Genomic DNA, 17300 nt, shown 5'->3' on the forward strand with positions numbered 1-17300 from the left:
CATGGGGTCATCTTGGAGCCACCATGGGGCTACCATGGGACCATCATGGGGCCACCATGGGGTCATCATGGGGCCACCATGGGACCACCATGGGGCTACCTTGGGACCAACATGGGGCCACCATGGCCAGACCATGGCTACCATGGGGCCACCATAGGGCCACCATGGGGCCACCACAGCCCCACCGCGGCCATGGCGGCCGTCCAGGGCAGCTCAATGAATGCTTTCAACTGCTGAAGCGTCCGATCGCCTCCCTGCGCCCGCCGCCATCGCGGTGCCCCCTCAGCCCCCTGCCCATCGGGGTGCAACTGCTGGCGGAGGGGAGGGACGGGCAGGGGAGGGACCGTGCCTCCGCAGCGCAGCGCTTCCGCCCTCACTTCCCCCTGCCCAATCGCCGCGCCGCCCCGCCGCCGCACGGCCAATCCGCGGCCACCTCGCTGCAGCCCCTCTCGCTCTCCCCGCGCGGGCCCTCCCCGCGTCGCCAATCATCCAGAGCCAACCAATAGAAAGCGAGCTCGCGCAGCGCGGCCCGCCCACCTCGCCCAAGGCCCCGCCCTCAGCGCGGCGTCCCTCCCCGTGAAGCCAGCGGCGCCGTGCGCATGCGCCGCATCCTTTCGCGCCGGCGCGCCGGGACTTGGGGGCTGGGCCAGGGGTCAGGACGGCCGGGTCCTTGGGGGAGGTGAGGCCGGGACGGGGGGGCCGGGGGGTCCCGGGGGGGGGCCGAGAGGGGCCGGGGGCCTTTGGGGGGGGCGGGAGGAGCCGGGGGCCTTTGGGCGTTTTGGGGGAGGCGAAATGTGGGCCCCTTGGGTGGGTTTTGGAGGGGGGGGGGTGAAATTTGGCCCCCTTGGGTGGGTTTTGGGGATTTTGGGAGTGGGGGGGGCGAAATCCGGGCCCCTTGGGTGGGTTTTTGGGGTGAGGGGGCGAAATTTGGGCCCCTTGGGTGTTATTTTTTTGGGGGGGAGGAGAAATCTGGGCCCTTTGGGTGGGTTTTGGGGAGGGGGAGGTGAAATCTGGGCCCCTTGGGTGTTTTTTTTTTGGGGGGGGGGGGGTGAAATGTGGGTCCCATGGGTGGGTTTGGGGGTGTGGGGGGTGAAATCTGGGCCCCTTGGGTGGGTTTTGGGGATTTTGGGGGTGGAGGGGGCAAAATCTGGGCCCCTTGGGTGGGTTTTGGGGAGGGAGGGGGTGAAATCTGGGCCCCTTGGGTGTGGTTTTTGGGGGGAGGGGCAAAATCTGGGCCCCTTGGGTAGGTTTTGGGGTGGGGGGATGAAATCTGGGCCCCTTGGGTGGGTTTTGGGGAGGGGGTGCATGTGTCAATTAAGCAGGGGGGGCAGAAGGGCTGTGTCCCGTGTGGTGCTGGGGATTTTGGGGGCGTTGGGGGTGCCCAGGACACCCCCGTCCTTCATGGGGGCGAGGGGGGGCTGCCCCCAGCAGCCAGCCCAGCCCCTGTGTGCCCCCCCCACGACCCCCAGCACTCGGAGCCTGCGCCCCCCCCCAGGCAGGAGCGGTCATGGCAGCACTGCGCCTGCTGCACCGGGCTGCCCGCGCAGGTGAGCATCCACCCCGCTCCCCCCACCCCAAAACCAGCCCTGTTATCCCCCCCCCTCACCCATTTTCCCCTTTCTCTGCCCCCTCCCAGGCCCGCTGCCCGCCCCGTGCTACCTGCGCCCGCTCAGCACCACCGCCCCCAGGGACTGCTACAGTGAGTACCCCCCGCCCGCCCCCATCCCGACGGGGGGCTGCTGCCACCCCCCCGCGCCGTGCAGGGTGGGGACGGCGTCCTGCTCCCCGCAGAGTACGTCAACATCCAGGAGCCGGCCATGGACATGAAATCAATCACCGACCGCGCCGCCCAGACCCTGCTGTGGACGGAGCTCTTCCGAGGTGAGCCCCGCAGCACGGCTCCGCGTGTCCCCCCCGCCTCCCTCCATCCCCCTGCTGTCCCCCGGGGTGACGTCCTGCTCGCACTGGCACCCCCCCAGGCCTGGCCATGACGCTGAGCTACCTCTTCCGTGAGCCGGCCACCATCAATTACCCCTTCGAGAAGGGCCCGCTCAGCCCACGCTTCCGCGGGGAGCACGCCCTGCGCCGCTACCCCTCCGGGGAGGAGAGGTGCATCGCCTGCAAGCTCTGCGAGGCCGTCTGCCCGGCACAGGTGAGCCCCCCGCGCCCACCTCATCCATCCCTGGGGGCTCCCGGGAGCCCCTGATGCCGTTTTTCACCCCCCTCCCTCGGTGGCAGGCTATCACCATCGAGGCCGAGCCCAGGGCTGACGGCAGCCGCCGCACCACCCGCTACGACATCGACATGACCAAGTGCATCTACTGCGGCTTCTGCCAGGAGGCCTGCCCCGTGGATGCCATCGTGGAGGTGAGCCCACGATGGGGAGGGCTCCCGTCTCGGGGAATGGGGGGGCCACCGAGCTCCCTGGGGACGTGGGGGTCTCACGGTGAGCGTCTCCCATCCCGGCAGGGCCCCAACTTTGAGTTCTCGACGGAGACACACGAGGAGCTGCTGTACAACAAGGAGAAGCTGCTCAACAACGGCGACAAGTGGGAGGCCGAAATTGCAGCCAACATCCAGGCCGATTACCTGTACCGGTGACGGCCGGGGGCCGTGCCGTGTCCCCCACCCCTCAAATCCCATAATAAAGGGCCTTCAGGTGCCTCCGCAACCCCCCCATGCTGGGGGAGGGTGGGCACCAGCCCCTTCCTAACCCCGAGCTTGTGCCTTGGTCTCTTCTTTGCCAACCCTGCGTGGGGGCAGCAGGGGAGGGGGCGGCACGGTTGTGCCACGGGGAGGGGGACAACGGTGCTGGGGACAGCCCCGAGTGTCCATGCCCCGTTTTGGGGTGGCACGGGGAGCCCCATCAGCAGGGGATGTGGGTGCCGTGGGGTTAAGCTGAGAGGTGCAGGGGGAGAGCGGGGGCCGGGAGGGGGCTTCGGGGTGCGCGCATCAGTGGGGCGCCTTTTGGGGGCGCGCCCCGGGAGCGCCCCCGCCGCCGCGTCCCGGCTCCGCGCGGTCCCCCACGAGGTCCGGGGCAGGCTCCCGGTGCCGGTGCCTCCTCCCCGGGGCCGGGCCCTTCCTGGGGGAAGAGGAAGTGCAGAGCCCGGCCGGCCCCGCGCCCTGCCCCGGCCCCGCCGCCGCGCACCCGGCTCCGAGCGGGCGGCGCCGTCCCGGGGCTGCCCCGGTAGCGGGTGGGTGGGTGGATAGGGGGGACCCTATAGCGGGGGGGCGGGGCTGGGAGGGAGGGAGGGGTTGAGGGGGGTCTGTCCCGGTCCCGGTGCCCCCCCCGGGATGCGCTGGCCCTGACTCAGAGGCAGCTGAGCGGGGCGGGGGGGGGGCGGGCGTTGTGCAAGAGGGGCGCAACGCGGGGCCGTGGCACAGCCCCGGCACCCCCAGCTCCGGGGACACCGAGCGGCACCGGCACGCCCCCGGCACCGGCAGCGGCACCCCCCGGGACCGTCCCCAGCCTCTGAGCGCTCGCCTCCGTCCCCAGCCGGGTGCCCCGGGACCAGCGGGGTGCCCCCCGGGGGGCCACCATGGGGTCCCTGTTCCGCAGCGAGGAGGTCTGCCTGGCCCAGCTCTTCCTGCACTCGGCCTCGGCGTACAGCTGCGTCAGCGAGCTGGGCGAGAGGGGGCTGCTGGAGTTCAGGGATGTACGTAGGGGGACGCGGGGACCCCCGCCCGGATGGCCCTTGGGGTGGTGGGGTGGGCTGCGGTGGGCAGGGCGGGCTGGGGGTTTCGGGTGGAGTGGGTGTAGGGGGTGATCCGGGTGGTTTCGTGGTGCTCCGGGTGCAAGGGTTTGGGTTGTTTGGTTTGGGGTGCTTTGGGTGCAGGGGATTGGGTTTGGGGTGCTCCGGGTGCGAGGGTTTGGGCTTGGGTGCTTTGTGGTGCTCCGGGTGCAAGGTTTGGGTTTGGGTGGTTTGGGGTGCTCTGGGTACAAGGGTTGGGGTTTGGGTGGTTTGAGGTGCTTCGGGTGCTGGGGATTGGGCTTGGGGTGCTCTGGGTGCAAGGGTTGGTTTGGGGTTTGTTTGGTTTGGGTGCTTTGGGTGCAAGGTTTGGGTTTGGGGTGCTCAGGGTGCAAGGGTTTGAGTTTGGGTGGTTTGGGGTGCCTCGGGTGCAAGGTTTGGGTGGTTTGGGGTGCTCCGGGTGCAAGGTTTGGGTTTGGATGGTTTGGGGTGCTTTGGGTGTAGGGATTGGGTTTGGGGTGCTCTGGGTGCAAGAGAGTTTGGGGTGTTCTGGGTGCAGGGGATTGGGTTTGGGGTGCTCCGTGTGCAAGGGTTGGTGTTTGGGTGGTCTGGGGTGCTTTGGGTGCAAGGGATTGGGTTTGTGGTACTCCGGGTGCAAGAGTTGGGTTGGGGTTTGGGGTGCCTCGGGTGCAAGGCTTAGTTTGGGGTTTGTTTGGTTTGGGGTGCTTCGGGTGCAGTGGATTGGGTTTGGGGTGCCCCGGGTGCAAGGGTTTGGGCTTGGGTGGTTTGGGGTGCTCTGGGTGCAAGGGTTGGGGTTTGGGTGGTTTAGGGTGGTTCGGGTGCAAAGGTTTGGGATATTTTGGGTGCAAAGCATTGGGATGAACAGCTTTGGGTGCTGTGGGTGCAGCGGGTTGGGCTTGGGGTGCCGTGGGTGCAGGATAACGGGCACGAGATGTTTGGGGTGCTCTGGGTACAGGGGAATTGGAATGGATGGGTGCGGGTGCAGGGGGTTGGGTGCTCTGGATGCAAGGGTTTGGGGCCGTTTGGCGTGCAGGGGATTGGGATGGGTGGCTTGGGTGCCATGGGTGCAAGGGTTTGGATTTGGATGGTTTAGGGTGCTCTGTGTGCAGGACCCTGGGGTGTTTTGGGTGCAGGGGGGCTGGGATGGATGGGTTTGGGTGCCCTGAGGTGCAGGGGGTTGGGCACGGGTAGTTTGGGGGGCTCTGGGTGCAGAGGGCTGGGGGATTTGGGGTGCCCTGGGTGCAGAGGGTTGGGTCGGGGTGCTGTGGGAGCTGGGGACTGGCACGGGCTGGGGGTGCCGGGGTTGGTGGCACGGTGCTGGCCCAGGCGCTGCCCCCCAGCCCCCCATAACTGTGCCCCCTCTCTCCCCAGCTGAACCCCCACGTGAGCGCTTTCCAGCGGCGCTTCGTGGGCGAGGTGCGGCGCTGCGAGGAGATGGAGAAAACCTTCAGTGAGTGCTGGGGAGTGAGGGCGCGGGGCATCCACCGGGGTGGGGGTCCCACCTTCCCCGAGCCCCTCTCCCACCGCTTTTCTTGCAGCCTTCCTGCAGCAGGAGCTGCGAGGGGCCGGGCGGGAGCTGGGGCCGTGCCCCGAAAACCCCCCGGCGCCGCTGGCCCGCGAGGCGCTGCGGGTGCAGGAGCAGTCGGAGCAGCTGGCGCGGGAGCTGCGGGAGGTCAGCCGCAACCGCGCCGCCCTGCGCGGGCACCTGCGGGACCTGCGCCAGTACCTGCACGTCCTGCGCGAGGGGCAGCGCCTCACCAGCCTGCCGGTGGGTGCCGGGACTCCCCCTTCGCCCCCCACCCGGTTTTAGGGTTGCTGCCCCGCGCCCCACCACCCCCAGCCTCCTCTCTCTGCTCCCCGGCACCGCAGGGTCCCCCTGGATCGCCGCCGTTGAGCCGGGCGTTCTCCGAGCACGATCCTCTGCTCGACCCCTCTGTGCACCAGCACCTCGACCGCAAGATCAAGTAAAGGGGGCCTGTGGGGTCTCCTGGGGGAAGGCTGTCACCTGTGGGGCCGGGGCACGGCTGCAGGGCAAGGGTTGGAGGTGAACCGTGGGGCAGGGGCATCGTGGTTGGAGGATGGGGTTGGAGCTGGGCTGTGGGGCAGTGGTATGGCTGGAGAATAAGGGTCGGAGGTGGACCACGGGGCAATGGCGTGGCCATGGGGCATTTAGGAAGGCTGTAGGACAAGGGTTGAAGAAGGGCAAAGGCACGTCCATAGTGAGCGAGGCTGTAGGGTTAGGGCTGAAGGTAGGGCTTGGCCATGGGGCACCTGGAAAAGCCGTAGGACAGGGGTTGGAGAGGAGCCAGGGAGCACTGCACAAGGCTGTAGGACAAGGGTTGGAGACAGGCTACGGGGCAGGGACAACGCTGTAGGGTACGGGTTGGAAATAGGGCAGGGGTGGTGGCAGAGCTGTGCCCGTCCCAGTGCCCACGCTGCATCCCCACAGCTTCGTGACCGGTGTCATCCACCCGTGGCGGGTGAGTGCCTTCGAGCGGCTGCTGTGGCGTGCCTGCCGTGGCTACCTGGTGGCCAGCTTCGTGGAGATGCCTGAGCCCCTGGAGGACCCGGACACGGTGAGCGGGGTGCTGCGGGGGGTGGCAGGAAAGGGGGACGGGGTGGCCGGGGCTGACATGACCTACGTTGTCCCCAGGGCGAGAGCGTCACCTGGGTCATCTTCCTCATCTCCTACTGGGGCGAGCAGATCGGGCAGAAGATCCGCAAGATCTCGGACTGGTGAGTGAGCGGCCTCACGCCATCCGGCCACAAAAAGGTTTATTTAGCACTGCTCCCCCCCGCCCCGACACGGCGCTGTCCGTCTGTCCCAGCTTCCACTGCCAGGTCTACCCCTACCCGGAGAGCGAGGCCAGCCGGGCAGAAACGCTGAACGGGCTGCTCAGCCAGATCCAGGACCTCAGCGTGGTGAGCAGGGCACCGCGAGGGCATCTGGGGGGGGCCGCACTGGGACCCCCCCCATCCCTGACCCCCCTGTCTGGGCACACGCAGGTGCTGGAGGAGTCGGAGCAGTACCTGGCGCAGGTGCTGGACAAGGTGGTGCAGGCGCTGCCCACGTGGCGGGTGCAGGTGCAGAAGATGAAGGCCATCTACCTCGTCCTCAACCAGTGCAGCTTGGACGTCACCGAGAAGTGCCTCATCGCCGAGGTCTGGTGCCCCGTGCGGGACCTCACCCAGGTGCAGGACGCCCTGCGCCAAGGCTCGGTGGGTGCCCGCTGCGGCGGGGGCTGCGTGGGGGCCCCGTGTCCTTCTGCCAGGGATTGCGTGGTGGCCCCGTGTCCTCATGGCAAGGCTTGCTTGGTGGCCCCGTGTCCTTGTGCCAGGAATAGCTTGGCGGCCCCATGTCCTCATGCCGGGGGTTCCACATTGTCTTTGCGCTAGGGTGAGAAGCGCCACCCCCATGACGTGCCCCATGTTGGGACATTTAATGGGGCAAGGTTTGTCCCCCACCCCCTGGTGCCCTGCATCCCTGTGCCACCCCCAGCTTGTGCCCCATAACCCAGTGCCCCCCCCCCCCATCACGGCGTGGGGGTCAGGCCCTGGGTGCCCTCCCCGCAGTACAAGAGTGGCTCGAGCGTGGAGTGCTTCGTGCAGCGCATCCCCACCATGGAGAGCCCGCCCACCCTCATCCGCACCAACAAGTTCACCGCCGGCTTCCAGAGCATCGTGGATGCCTACGGGGTGGCCAGCTACCAGGAGGTGAACCCCGGTAAGGACCCCCGGACCCTCCCCTCGGCACCTCGGGGCTGGGGGGGGAGCCCGGAGTGACGCAGTGCCCCTGCTCCCGCAGCGCCCTACGCCATCATCACGTTCCCCTTCATCTTTGCCATCATGTTCGGGGATGTGGGGCACGGGCTGCTCATGTTCCTTTTCGCCCTCTGGATGGTGTTGTACGAGAACAGACCCAGCCTGCAGCAGGCCAGCAATGAGGTGAGCAGGACGTGGGGCAGGGCTGGGGGGACGGGATGGGGTTGTGGGGGCACGGGATGGGAGTGGAGGCATGGGATGGGGTTGTAGGTATGGGATGGGGTCGGTGTGGAACAGGGCCACCTGGCTGCGGGGTCGGAGGTGTGGGCAGGGTGGTGTGGGACGGGCACAGCGTGGGACAGGGGTGGCAGCAGGGCGCCACGTTTTGTCCCCCGCAGATCTGGCAGATGTTCTTCGAGGGGCGCTACCTCATCCTGCTCATGGGGGCCTTCTCCATCTACACCGGCTTCATCTACAACGAGTGCTTCAGCAAAGCCACCGTCATCTTCCCCTCGGCCTGGAGCGTGGCCACCATGGCCAACCGCTCCTCCTGGAGGTGGGACCCCGTGAGCCCCCGTGAGCCCCCCAGGTCCCTGCCTGTGCTGACCCCCTGGCTCTGCCCGCAGCTCTGACTACCTCGCCACCCACCCGTCCCTCACCCTGGACCCCAACATCACCGGCGTCTTCCGAGGGCCCTATCCTTTTGGTATTGACCCGGTGAGTGTCCCCTGGGGGCGAGGACGGGATGGGACCCTCGGTGGGGTGGCCCGGCATCTCACCCACATTGCCCCCGGCAGATCTGGAGCTTGGCCACCAACCACCTCAACTTCCTCAACTCCTTCAAGATGAAGATGTCAGTGGTGCTGGGCATCGTGCACATGGCCTTCGGCGTCCTGCTGGGCGTCTTCAACCACGTGTGAGTCCCCTTCCTCGTGTCGTGCCAAGGGGGCCAGGGCCGGACTCACCTGGGGCAGGGTGGGGTGGGCGAGGGGGGTCCTGCCCCGCTATGTCAGAGCTGGGTGCGAGCGTGGTGAGCCCGGCTGGTGCCCCCTGCCCAGGCACTTCAAGCAGCGGCACCGGCTGGTGCTGGAGCTCCTGCCCGAGGTGGTCTTCCTGCTGGCTCTCTTCGGCTACCTCGTCTTCCTCATCTTCTACAAGTGGATCAAGTTCGGCCCCGCCGACTCCCGGGTGGCTCCCAGCATCCTCATCCACTTCATCGACATGTTCCTCTTCACCTCCAACGCCGACAACCTCCCGCTCTACGAGGGGCAGGTAGCACCTCCGGGACCCCCGCCCGGCATCACGAGCTGGGGCTGATGGGGTTGGGTGGGATGTGGGTGCTGGTGGGGCCCCGTAACGCCGCGTGCCGCGTGCAGGTGCCGGTGCAGATGGTGCTGGTGGTGCTGGCGCTGGCGTCGGTGCCCGTCCTGCTCCTGGGGACGCCCCTGTACCTGTGCTGCCAGCGGCGTAGGCGGAAGACAAGCCACCCCCCGGTGAGGATGGGGACACGGTGGGGGGCTCGGATGGGGCAGGGGGCGTGGTGGCATGGCCTGAGTGGGCCGATGTCGCCGTGCAGCCAGCGGCAGAGCAGGAGCCGCTGCTGGAGGGGCAGGAAGCCGGCAACTCCGTCAACGCCACCAAGGAGGACGTGGAGAGCGGGGGGCACGGCCCTGACGCCGAGGTGAGGGCTGGGAGTGAGCGAGGGGGTCGGGCTGTGTCCAGACCCCCCCCCAAACACACAGACACACACAACGTCCCACCTCTGTCCCCGCAGCACTTGGACTTCTCCGACGTCTTCATGCACCAAGCCATCCACACCATCGAGTACTGCCTGGGCTGCATCTCCAACACCGCCTCCTACCTGCGGCTCTGGGCGCTCAGCCTGGCCCATGCACGTGAGTGTGACCCCCCTCACCCCACAAACTGCCCCCCGGGAGCCAGGCTGAGCCTCGCTGCCCCCCCCCCAGAGCTCTCGGAGGTGCTGTGGAGCATGGTGATGCGCAAGGGCTTCGTGCGGCTGAGCTACGCGGGCGGCGCCGTGCTGGTGCCCGTCTTCGCCGTCTTCGCCGTGCTGACCGTGGCCATCCTGCTGGTGATGGAGGGGCTCTCCGCCTTCCTGCACGCCCTGCGGCTGCACTGGTGAGCCTGGCAAGGGGGGGGGTGGCAGGACGGGACCCCCCGCAGGCCCCACCGGGTCTCACCATGCCCCCTCTTTCCTCGGCAGGGTGGAGTTCCAGAACAAGTTTTACGTGGGTGCCGGCTACAAGCTGTGCCCCTTCGCCTTCGCGCCTGATTCCTGGGAGTAGCCGAGCCGCCCCGTGCCGCGTGGACCTGGGGGGCTCGCAGCATCGCCGGGAACCCCCCAGAGCCGTGGGGCTGGGGGGGGGGGTCCAGCTGCAGCACCCCCCGGGTCTCCTCCTCTCCTTCCCGAACCCAGAGGCTTCCGCAGCGAATAAAGCCCCCCTGGCTCCCCCCAGCTCCCCTTCTCCGTCCCCTCCTTGGGTGAGGGTCCAAGGGGGGGGCGCAGGGGGTCCCCCCCCCTCACTGCTGCCCATAGCTGAAGGTGGTCGCGGCGCTGCTGAAGCCGGCTGGCCGCAGGGGGGGCAGTGGGTAGGGGCCGGTGCGGGGTTTGGCCCCCACGTAGACACCGGGGGGGTAGGCGAGGGGCTGGAAAGGCGGCGCGGGGAAGCCAGGGGGGGCCACGGCTGCCAGTGCCCCACGGCCACGGGGGAGCAGCGGGGGGGCAGCGCGGCCCCCAGCCCCACGACCTTTCTGCTGTGCAGCAGCCCGGGGGGGGGACAGCGTGCCCCCACACCTGCAAGAGAGAGGGGGTGTGGGGGGGCTGAGGGCAGGCGGCGCGGAGCCCATCACCGCGGCGGCACGGCAGCACCCAGGGCCTTACCATGGCTCGGGCTCCCCGTCCCGAAAGCCCTTGGCGAAGGGGTTGCTGGCGATCTTCAGCTGGGTGATCTGCGGGGATCGGGGGGTCAGGGGGTGGGGGGCACCCCCGTGTGTCCTCCTCCTCCCCCCCTCAGCCCCCAGCTCACCCGGTGGTTCTGGTAAGCCGTCACCGCCATGAATTGGGTCTCGGGGAAGCTGAAGGACTTGAAGTTCTCGTGGGCGAAGCGCTCGCTGTCGCGCCGGGGGTCCACCAGCACCACATGGAAGCGGGGCTGGTAGCGGTGCATGGAGTTGAGGATGATCTGGGGGGGGACAAAGGGGACGGGCGGTGGGCACCCCCGTTCCTCACCACCCCCCCCCTTCACCGTGTGCCCCCCCGGCACGTCCTCACGTGGCCGTTGTCATCCAGGAGGTTGTTGGTGAGCTTGAGCTTGTCGAAGGAGACGATCTGCCGCATCCACTGGGCCCCCTTGGCGGGCGAGTCGGGGTGGAAATGGACACGGCCGGGGGCTGCCGGGTCGGCACGGCCGGCCACCAGCCAGGAGGAGCTGTGGAAGGCGTACCTGTGGGGCCGGGGGGGGGCTCAGCACCACCAGGACGCAGCCCCCGCGCCCCCATCCCTCCCCATCCCCATCCCCACCTGTATCTCTTGTCATCCAGCGGGACGAAGTCCATCAGCAGCACGTAGTCGGCCGACGGGTCCAGCCCCGACAGCTTCACCTGGAAGGTGGGGAACATCCTCCTGCGGGGAAGGGGAGGCCGTGGGGGTGCCCCCTGCCCTGGGACCCCCCCACATCCTTCCGCGGCGCCTACCTGCCCGCCTTGGTGACGATCATCTCGGTGCCCAGGCGGTTGAACTCCTCCCAGAGGCTGCCCATCTCCAGCCGTGCCGCGGCGTGGCACACGCGCCGGTTCTTGCCGCTGGCCCCCGGCCCCTCGCACGCCCACCCGGGGACGGTGCCCGAGGGGGGACCCTCGCCCGGCATGGCCAGGAAGGCTGCGGGGTTGGGGGGCGATGGGCGCTGAGATTCCTGCGCCGCCCCTTCGGGAAATGACCCCACGCACCCCCAGCCTCATTCACGGGGAGGGCTGGGGGGTCCCCGGCACAGCATGGCTTCATCCCCCACCCCACTGCTGCCCCACACTTATGGGGTTTGGACCACACGCGTGTGGGGCAGCCAGCACCCTGAATAGACCGCGTGCACCCCTCGGCTGAGCGTCGCGGGGACCTTGGCACGGCTGTGCCATGGGTAGGTTTTACCTGTCATGGGTGGGCAGGATGCGGCCGCGGCTCCACCAGCTCTGGACTGCAGCCCCCCCCAGCACACCGAGGGGGTTTTATCCCCCTGCTCGGGGGTGGAGACGAGGGGGCTGGAGCAGCAGCGGGGCTTCGGGGGCGGTGGGAGCACGGCCCCCCCCTCCCACGCTGCCTTCGCGCCTTGATGCGGTGGTGATGGACGAGGGACCAGCGGTGGCTTTGGGACCCTCAGCTGGGTCTGGGGGTACCCAGAGCTGGGGAAGGAGCAGGTGCGGGGATGTGACCGGTGCTACAAAGGAAGGGGGGGTGAGTCCCCAAATGCCACGGGGCCACTAACACAGCTGCGGTGACAGTGACACCACCTTTGGGGTCAGCACCCCAGCAGCACCGGGTTTTGGGAAGCGGGGCTGGAGCAGAGCAGGGAGGGGGGCACCACCTCTCCGAGCCCCCCCATCCATCACCTCTCCTCCTGCATCCCCTGCGGCGCCGGCTCGGCCCCATCCGTCTCCTGCTGTCAGCCGCAGGCCAGCATTGAGCGGGAGATGAGGAGGTGTGAGCGGCGATGTGACAGTGGAGGCTGGGGCTCGGCACGGCTGAGCCTTGGTGTCACAGCCCCCCCCAGCCGATTTTTCTGCTTTCCTTTGGTTTTCAGCAAAGCCTGCCCAAGATAACCTCTCCAGTCACCATCAGCAGGGGGATTTGGGATGGGGAGGGCTGGACGCCATGCAGCAAACCTGGCTTTTAGCAGCTGCTCCTTGGGAGAGAGGCCTCCAGGTGCCAGAAAATGGGGTGGTTGGCTTAAAAAAACCACAAGGCTTGTGAAAGTCGCTGCTTCAGGGCGTCAGCATCATTTGGTTTCACTTCTCCCTTCTGAGGGCTGCAAGCCTCCTATTTTGGGGCCATCAATGCAGCAATTTTGCTGGCACTCTGGTGCTTGCCCACTGGTGCCCCGCAGGGGACTTCCTACAGCCTGAGGGTCTCGAGGGGGTACATCTGGGCCTGGTTTTTGGCTAACCCAACCCCGCTTGGCACAGCTTCTCCCTGCCACGAAGCCAGGCACCACCCCAAGCGTCATGGAGCACAGAAAGGCTGCACACAGCCTCAGCAGGATCACAGAAGGAACCATCCTGGAAGCCCTCAGCAGGCAGAGGAAGGACAAGAAGGTGGCAGCGAGGAGGCACCCTGAATTTACTGAGGGGAAATCACACCCAACCCATGCTGGTGGCTTGGATGGTGAGGTGGTGGCCCTGCGGGCAATCAGGGGAGCAGTGGGAGATATTTGCTTTGGCTTTAGCAAGGTCACCACCATCTCCCACTGCCTCCTCGTAGCCAAATTTGCAAGCTATTGGCCTGCATACGAGGAGCTGAAGATAGGTGGACAGGTGTTTTGTTGCCCGTGCCCAACTCCCCGTCGTGATAACATCAAACTGAACTGTGCACTGGTGAGGCTGTTGTGACCTTTGGGGTGTTCAAGCAGTGGACGTGTGGTGGTCTGGGGTTTGCTCTAACAAGAGCCCGAAGCCCCCTTGATCTTGTCATCTCCTCTGGGTATGCTGCTTCTCCAAGCCAAGGTGCGCGGAGAAAGGATAATGACCCGCTTTGGGCTTCGCCCCTCTCCTGAGCCTCCAGGAGGCTCTCAGCCCCTAAATCCCCAGGTGACGTGGTGGTGGGGGCATTCCCTGATGGTGATTAGATACCCAGCTGCCTTTCAGAGCCTCGGGCAGGCATGTCTTTGTGTCCATCCCCGAGCTCCTCGCCAGGGAAGCAGAAGGAGACACCTCCGAAATGTGAGTGAGCCTCGTGGCACCCATCTGGCCCAGTTTTCTCTTGCAAGAAGGAAAGAGCTCAGAGAGGGCAAGCAATAAGGACACATGCATGGGTTTTGTGTCCCTAACCACCGGGCACCTGCGCTGTGAGCGTCCGTGCATGGCTGTGGGACAGGGAGGTTGTGGGCACTGCTGGCGTGGCTCAGCTGGGCAAAGCATCGTATTTGAGCTGTGCTTTTGCTTTCCATGGGAGAGAGGGGGGCATGCTTGGGAGGCTTCCTCTGTCTGCTGGCCAGGAAGGGCTCCTGGATGAGGACCAGAAGCTCTCCTGTAAAGAACACTCAGGTAGCTCACTCCCTAAGGCAGGGGGCAGGTCCAAAGAGTGATTTTTTTTTCCCAAAAAACTATTTTCAAGGAGAGATTGTTCAGCTTTTGGGGTTGCCTATTTCTCTGGAAAAATCCCAATTTCTCTAAAAACAGACAAGAGAACCAGGAAAAAAAAAAAAAAAAAAAAAAAAAAAAAGATAGCTAAAAGAGGAAGCCAAGAGAAACCTCTGTGTCTCCAGGGCTCACAGTTAAGAAGAAATCCCAGCAAAGAAGGAAGAAGCAGGTGGGTGGCATGTGCCTAAGAGAGCAAGGGCGAATAATTGGTGCCACGCTGGAAGAGCACCGCATTTCTCTGCCTTTCTCTGCATTTGTCCCTGTTTCAGCTCGAGTGGGATGGCCTCAGAGTGAGTGCAGCTCGAGCAGAGTTTGGGTTTTGCAGCACCCCGTTCGTGTTACCCACACAGTGATATGTCTCTCGGCAAGCTGTCTCTAATTGATCCGTGCCTGAAATCTTCCTTTAGGTCTTGTCTCCAAACAGGGCCCACTGGGGAGAGGGCGTTTTGCCTGGGAGATACCTGCCTGTAGCAGAAGAAACTGCCAGCAAGGAGGTCACAATCGTGCTTCACACAGAAAGTGTGTGTCGAGCTAATGGCAGGAAGTAACTGCACCCCGGTGACCACATTCAGTCTAACAGGGCTCACCGACGATCCTGGGGCTCAGGCTGCCCTCTTCCTGCTGTTTCTGCTCATCTATATTGTCACCATCCTGGCAAACCTGGGGATGCTCACATTAATCGTGGCCAGCCCACGGCTCCACACCCCCATGTATTACTTCCTGGGCAATCTGGCCTTTGTAGACCTCTGTTCTTCCACTGCTATCACCCCCAAGCTGCTGGCTGACTTTCTGTCTGAGAAGAAGCTCGTTACTTACGCTGGGTGTGTAGCTCAGGTCTTCATTTTTGACATTCTGGGGGTGACTGAAGGCTTCCTGCTGGCCATGATGGCGTATGACCGCTACATGGCCATTTGCCATCCCCTGCTGTATTCGGTCACGATGTCCTCGAAATGCTGTTTCCAGCTGGTGACCTGCTCGTACCTCCTAGGGCTGACAAACGGCGTGGGGCAGACCATTGGCATGTTGCGTTTATCCTTCTGCAGCTCCAGCGTCATCGACCACTTCTTCTGTGACATTTCCCCTCTGATATCACTCTCGACCTCTGACACCACCTTCAACCAAATTATGCTAAGGACTTTAGCATCTCTGTTTGGCGTCTCCAGTGGCGTCGTTGTGCTGCTCTCCTACATCGCCATCATCTCCACCATCCTGAGCATCCGCTCAGCTGAGGGAAAGTGCAAAGCCTTCTCCACCTGCACCTCCCACCTGGCTGTTGTGAGCATCTTCTACGGGACATCAATCTTTATGTACCTAAAGGCCAGCTCCAGGGACGATAAGCGGGCAGCAGTGCTCTACACCGTGGTGACCCCCATGCTGAACCCCCTGATCTACAGCCTGAGGAACCAGGAGGTGAAGGAGGCCTTGAGGAGACTCACAAAAATGAAAAGATCTTGTATGTTGTACATGTACGGCTAAGTTGAATAAAGATGTGAGTGATGTGCTCAGTTTTTTGGTTAAATAAGGTGCTTTTCTTGCAATGGGCAGCATAGGCTGTCCCTTCTGCTCAGCACATGAGGGCAAACGAGGTGAATCCTGTTCCAGGAAATCTAGCTCTCTTTCAAGGAAGTGTTGTAAAGTCGTTAAGGGCCAGCAGAGCTGGCCTCAGGACGGAAACACCGTTATCAAGAAAAAGAAAGATGACAGCAGCTAGCTGGTATGCTACGTGGGAAATGTTTTTCCTTGTTTATACTCATATCTCCTTCAATGATTAACGGATAATAAATGAAGTATGGCGGTCAGGTGACCTCAGCTGTGAATGAAGGCACACATGCAAAGCATTTGTGTACTGCAGCAAGGGCTCCCCCTGAGGGTAGGTTCTACAAAACAGCCTCTGCCCACTGCTCCGCTCCTTTATCTTTGGTCTTCACGTGGACAGGGAGACAAGGCATGGTCCCCACGGTACACTGCCCACAATAGCTCATGAGAGCCATGGTGCTCTTCTCCTTCAGGCCCCAAACCACCCAAAGTTTTGCACCCACGCCAGCCTGAGCCAGTGCCGATGCCTGTCCTGAAGCCTCTCCTGTTGCTTTCCTGCAGACGATACATAAGCAGGCACTGCCATGAAAAAAAAAACACCAAATGTTCCAGTTGGGGTTTCACCTCAGCCATACCGTACCGTACCATCGGTAAGGACTGTGGTGACAAACTGGAGCTCTGGCGATACCCTGGGGCCATGCAGTAATTTGCAATTGTAATTTGGGTTGGCGGTGTGGCAGGGCAGAGGCTGCTTATCTGGATTAAATCAAATCCGGATGGCGGTGACCTGCTGATCTGTTGACACACGGGTAGCCCTGACCTATGCTTTCAGGGACATGTGAGGCAGCGGGTCTGAGTCCTCCTTTGTTTCCCGAGAATCTTGATAACTCCTGGTTACTCTTTAATCCAGCCCATCGTTGTCTTTCCCATCACTGTGGAGCAAACATACTCTCGGTGTCTCTCTCCCAGGGTTTGCCCTCCCACTCTCCTGCCTTATCAGCGCTGCAGCTGCCCTGCCGAGGGGGGGACCTCACTGGGGTTTCCAGTGTGGCAAATTCACCCTAGAAATTCTCAGCCTGAGCTCCTTCCTCAGCCCTAACGACAAGCCCGTGGGGCGCTTGTTGGTGGTATCAAGGCAAAGTGAAGTTCTTGGTGCACAGTCCCTGCTGATCCCCCGTGCTCCTGCTGCTCCACCACTGCCATCCTCCCGGTGCTGTTTAACCTAGGCGAAGGATTTCTTTTTTTGTAGAAGCCCCCACACTACTTTTATGTTTTGTTTATGGCCCCAGCATGCCTCGTCTTGCTGCTGTGACCAGCGGCTGTTATTTGGCAGTGCAGGAAATACAATATTTAATGAACATGCCCCCCAGGCTTTGTGTCCAGCCAGTCTCACCTCCACCCTACTCTGAATTTAAATGCAAACAAGAACTTTAGGTGTGCTAAAATACAAGTCTGCGGCTCCAGCACGTCTGCTTGGCTCTTTGTGGCTTCCTGACCGAGCCCTGTCTCACAGAGCCAAATGACACCATTTTCCTGCCCATCCTGCAAGCCCTGCCTGCTGTCCTTGGGGAAACCAGAAAGAGCTTCCTAATCCTTATGAGCGGAGAGCAAACAAGCAGCGAGCAAAGATGGGGCTGGCACCTGCATCTGCTCTGTTGGGCTGCCAGTTGCTTTGGCAGCCTCTCCTCTCGACTGGGCAGGATACGTCCTCAAAAACTGTTGTAGCTTTGTCTCTGTGCTGTCTCAAACGCCCCTCCTACTTCAGATGCAAATGAGCTTCCAGCTGAAGTTTGTTTTACTTAAGGAGGCAGAAGTAAGGCAACAAACAGTGGTTTAACCCTGGTTATTGTGTCTTTGGGGTCTTGCCTCTGAAATTGTCCCCTGCAGAAAGCAGGTGCTGGATCTTAGAGATCCGCTGGAGCTCTC

General features: G+C 63.9%; 4 protein-coding genes across 5 annotated transcripts; 3 read left to right on the plus strand and 1 right to left on the minus strand.

Annotated features, from left to right (window-relative positions):
• Positions 1–632: 632 nt before the first annotated feature.
• On the plus strand, positions 633–2719 carry NDUFS8 (NADH:ubiquinone oxidoreductase core subunit S8). Of its 2 annotated transcripts, none has more exons than XM_032189136.1 (7): positions 633–679; positions 1470–1547; positions 1637–1699; positions 1792–1881; positions 1980–2152; positions 2239–2367; positions 2470–2719. In XM_032189136.1, the coding sequence occupies exons 2-7, from the start codon at positions 1508–1510 to the stop codon at positions 2599–2601; spliced, it is 627 nt and encodes a 208-aa protein (XP_032045027.1). In that variant the 5' UTR covers positions 633–679; positions 1470–1507; the 3' UTR covers positions 2602–2719. The 2 variants fall into 2 exon arrangements, with proteins under 2 accessions (XP_032045027.1, XP_032045028.1); XM_032189137.1 differs by having other exon boundaries at positions 637–679; positions 1496–1547.
• An 800-nt stretch (positions 2720–3519) lies between these two features.
• TCIRG1 (T cell immune regulator 1, ATPase H+ transporting V0 subunit a3) lies at positions 3520–9948 on the plus strand. The gene is made up of 19 exons (XM_032189100.1): positions 3520–3656; positions 5082–5160; positions 5249–5478; positions 5580–5674; positions 6160–6286; positions 6364–6446; positions 6539–6632; positions 6717–6929; positions 7284–7434; positions 7516–7655; positions 7871–8028; positions 8099–8189; positions 8270–8388; positions 8531–8744; positions 8849–8965; positions 9049–9153; positions 9247–9367; positions 9440–9611; positions 9697–9948. Exons 1-19 carry the CDS (start codon positions 3540–3542, stop codon positions 9776–9778), a joined length of 2508 nt encoding a protein of 835 aa, XP_032044991.1. The 5' UTR covers positions 3520–3539; the 3' UTR covers positions 9779–9948.
• A 422-nt stretch (positions 9949–10370) lies between these two features.
• TBX10 (T-box transcription factor 10) lies at positions 10371–11359 on the minus strand. Its single transcript, XM_032187926.1, has 5 exons — positions 11187–11359; positions 11014–11115; positions 10765–10936; positions 10520–10675; positions 10371–10442 (listed from the first exon to the last, which is right to left on the minus strand). The coding sequence occupies exons 1-5, from the start codon at positions 11357–11359 to the stop codon at positions 10371–10373; spliced, it is 675 nt and encodes a 224-aa protein (XP_032043817.1).
• A 3013-nt stretch (positions 11360–14372) lies between these two features.
• On the plus strand, positions 14373–15314 carry LOC116489505 (olfactory receptor-like protein COR4). Its single transcript, XM_032187928.1, has one exon. The coding sequence runs from the start codon at positions 14373–14375 to the stop codon at positions 15312–15314; it is 942 nt and encodes a 313-aa protein (XP_032043819.1).
• Positions 15315–17300: the final 1986 nt, after the last annotated feature.

This window comes from Aythya fuligula, chromosome 5, assembly GCF_009819795.1.
Source record: "Aythya fuligula isolate bAytFul2 chromosome 5, bAytFul2.pri, whole genome shotgun sequence".
Taxonomy (NCBI): Eukaryota; Metazoa; Chordata; class Aves; order Anseriformes; family Anatidae; genus Aythya; species Aythya fuligula.

What these genes read in the sequence shown, in the direction of transcription:
- NDUFS8 (XM_032189136.1), top strand. Translation starts at nt 1,508, where the DNA reads ATGGCAGCACTGCGCCTGCTGCACCGGGCTGCCCGCGCAG. An exon ending in GCACCGGGCTGCCCGCGCAG is followed by an intron (nt 1,548 to 1,636) that starts GTGAGCATCCAC and finishes GCCCCCTCCCAG; the next exon opens with GCCCGCTGCCCGCCCCGTGC. An exon ending in CGCCCCCAGGGACTGCTACA is followed by an intron (nt 1,700 to 1,791) that starts GTGAGTACCCCC and finishes TGCTCCCCGCAG; the next exon opens with AGTACGTCAACATCCAGGAG.
- TCIRG1 (XM_032189100.1), top strand. Translation starts at nt 3,540, where the DNA reads ATGGGGTCCCTGTTCCGCAGCGAGGAGGTCTGCCTGGCCCAGCTCTTC. An exon ending in GGCTGCTGGAGTTCAGGGAT is followed by an intron (nt 3,657 to 5,081) that starts GTACGTAGGGGG and finishes CTCTCTCCCCAG; the next exon opens with CTGAACCCCCACGTGAGCGC. An exon ending in ATCCTTTTGGTATTGACCCG is followed by an intron (nt 8,190 to 8,269) that starts GTGAGTGTCCCC and finishes TGCCCCCGGCAG; the next exon opens with ATCTGGAGCTTGGCCACCAA.
- TBX10 (XM_032187926.1), bottom strand. Translation starts at nt 11,359, where the DNA reads ATGCCGGGCGAGGGTCCCCCCTCGGGCACCGTCCCCGGGTGGGCGTGC. An exon ending in CTGGATGACAAGAGATACAG is followed by an intron (nt 10,937 to 11,013) that starts GTGGGGATGGGG and finishes CCGGCCCCACAG; the next exon opens with GTACGCCTTCCACAGCTCCT. An exon ending in CGGCTTACCAGAACCACCGG is followed by an intron (nt 10,443 to 10,519) that starts GTGAGCTGGGGG and finishes CGATCCCCGCAG; the next exon opens with ATCACCCAGCTGAAGATCGC.
- LOC116489505 (XM_032187928.1), top strand. Translation starts at nt 14,373, where the DNA reads ATGGCAGGAAGTAACTGCACCCCGGTGACCACATTCAGTCTAACAGGG.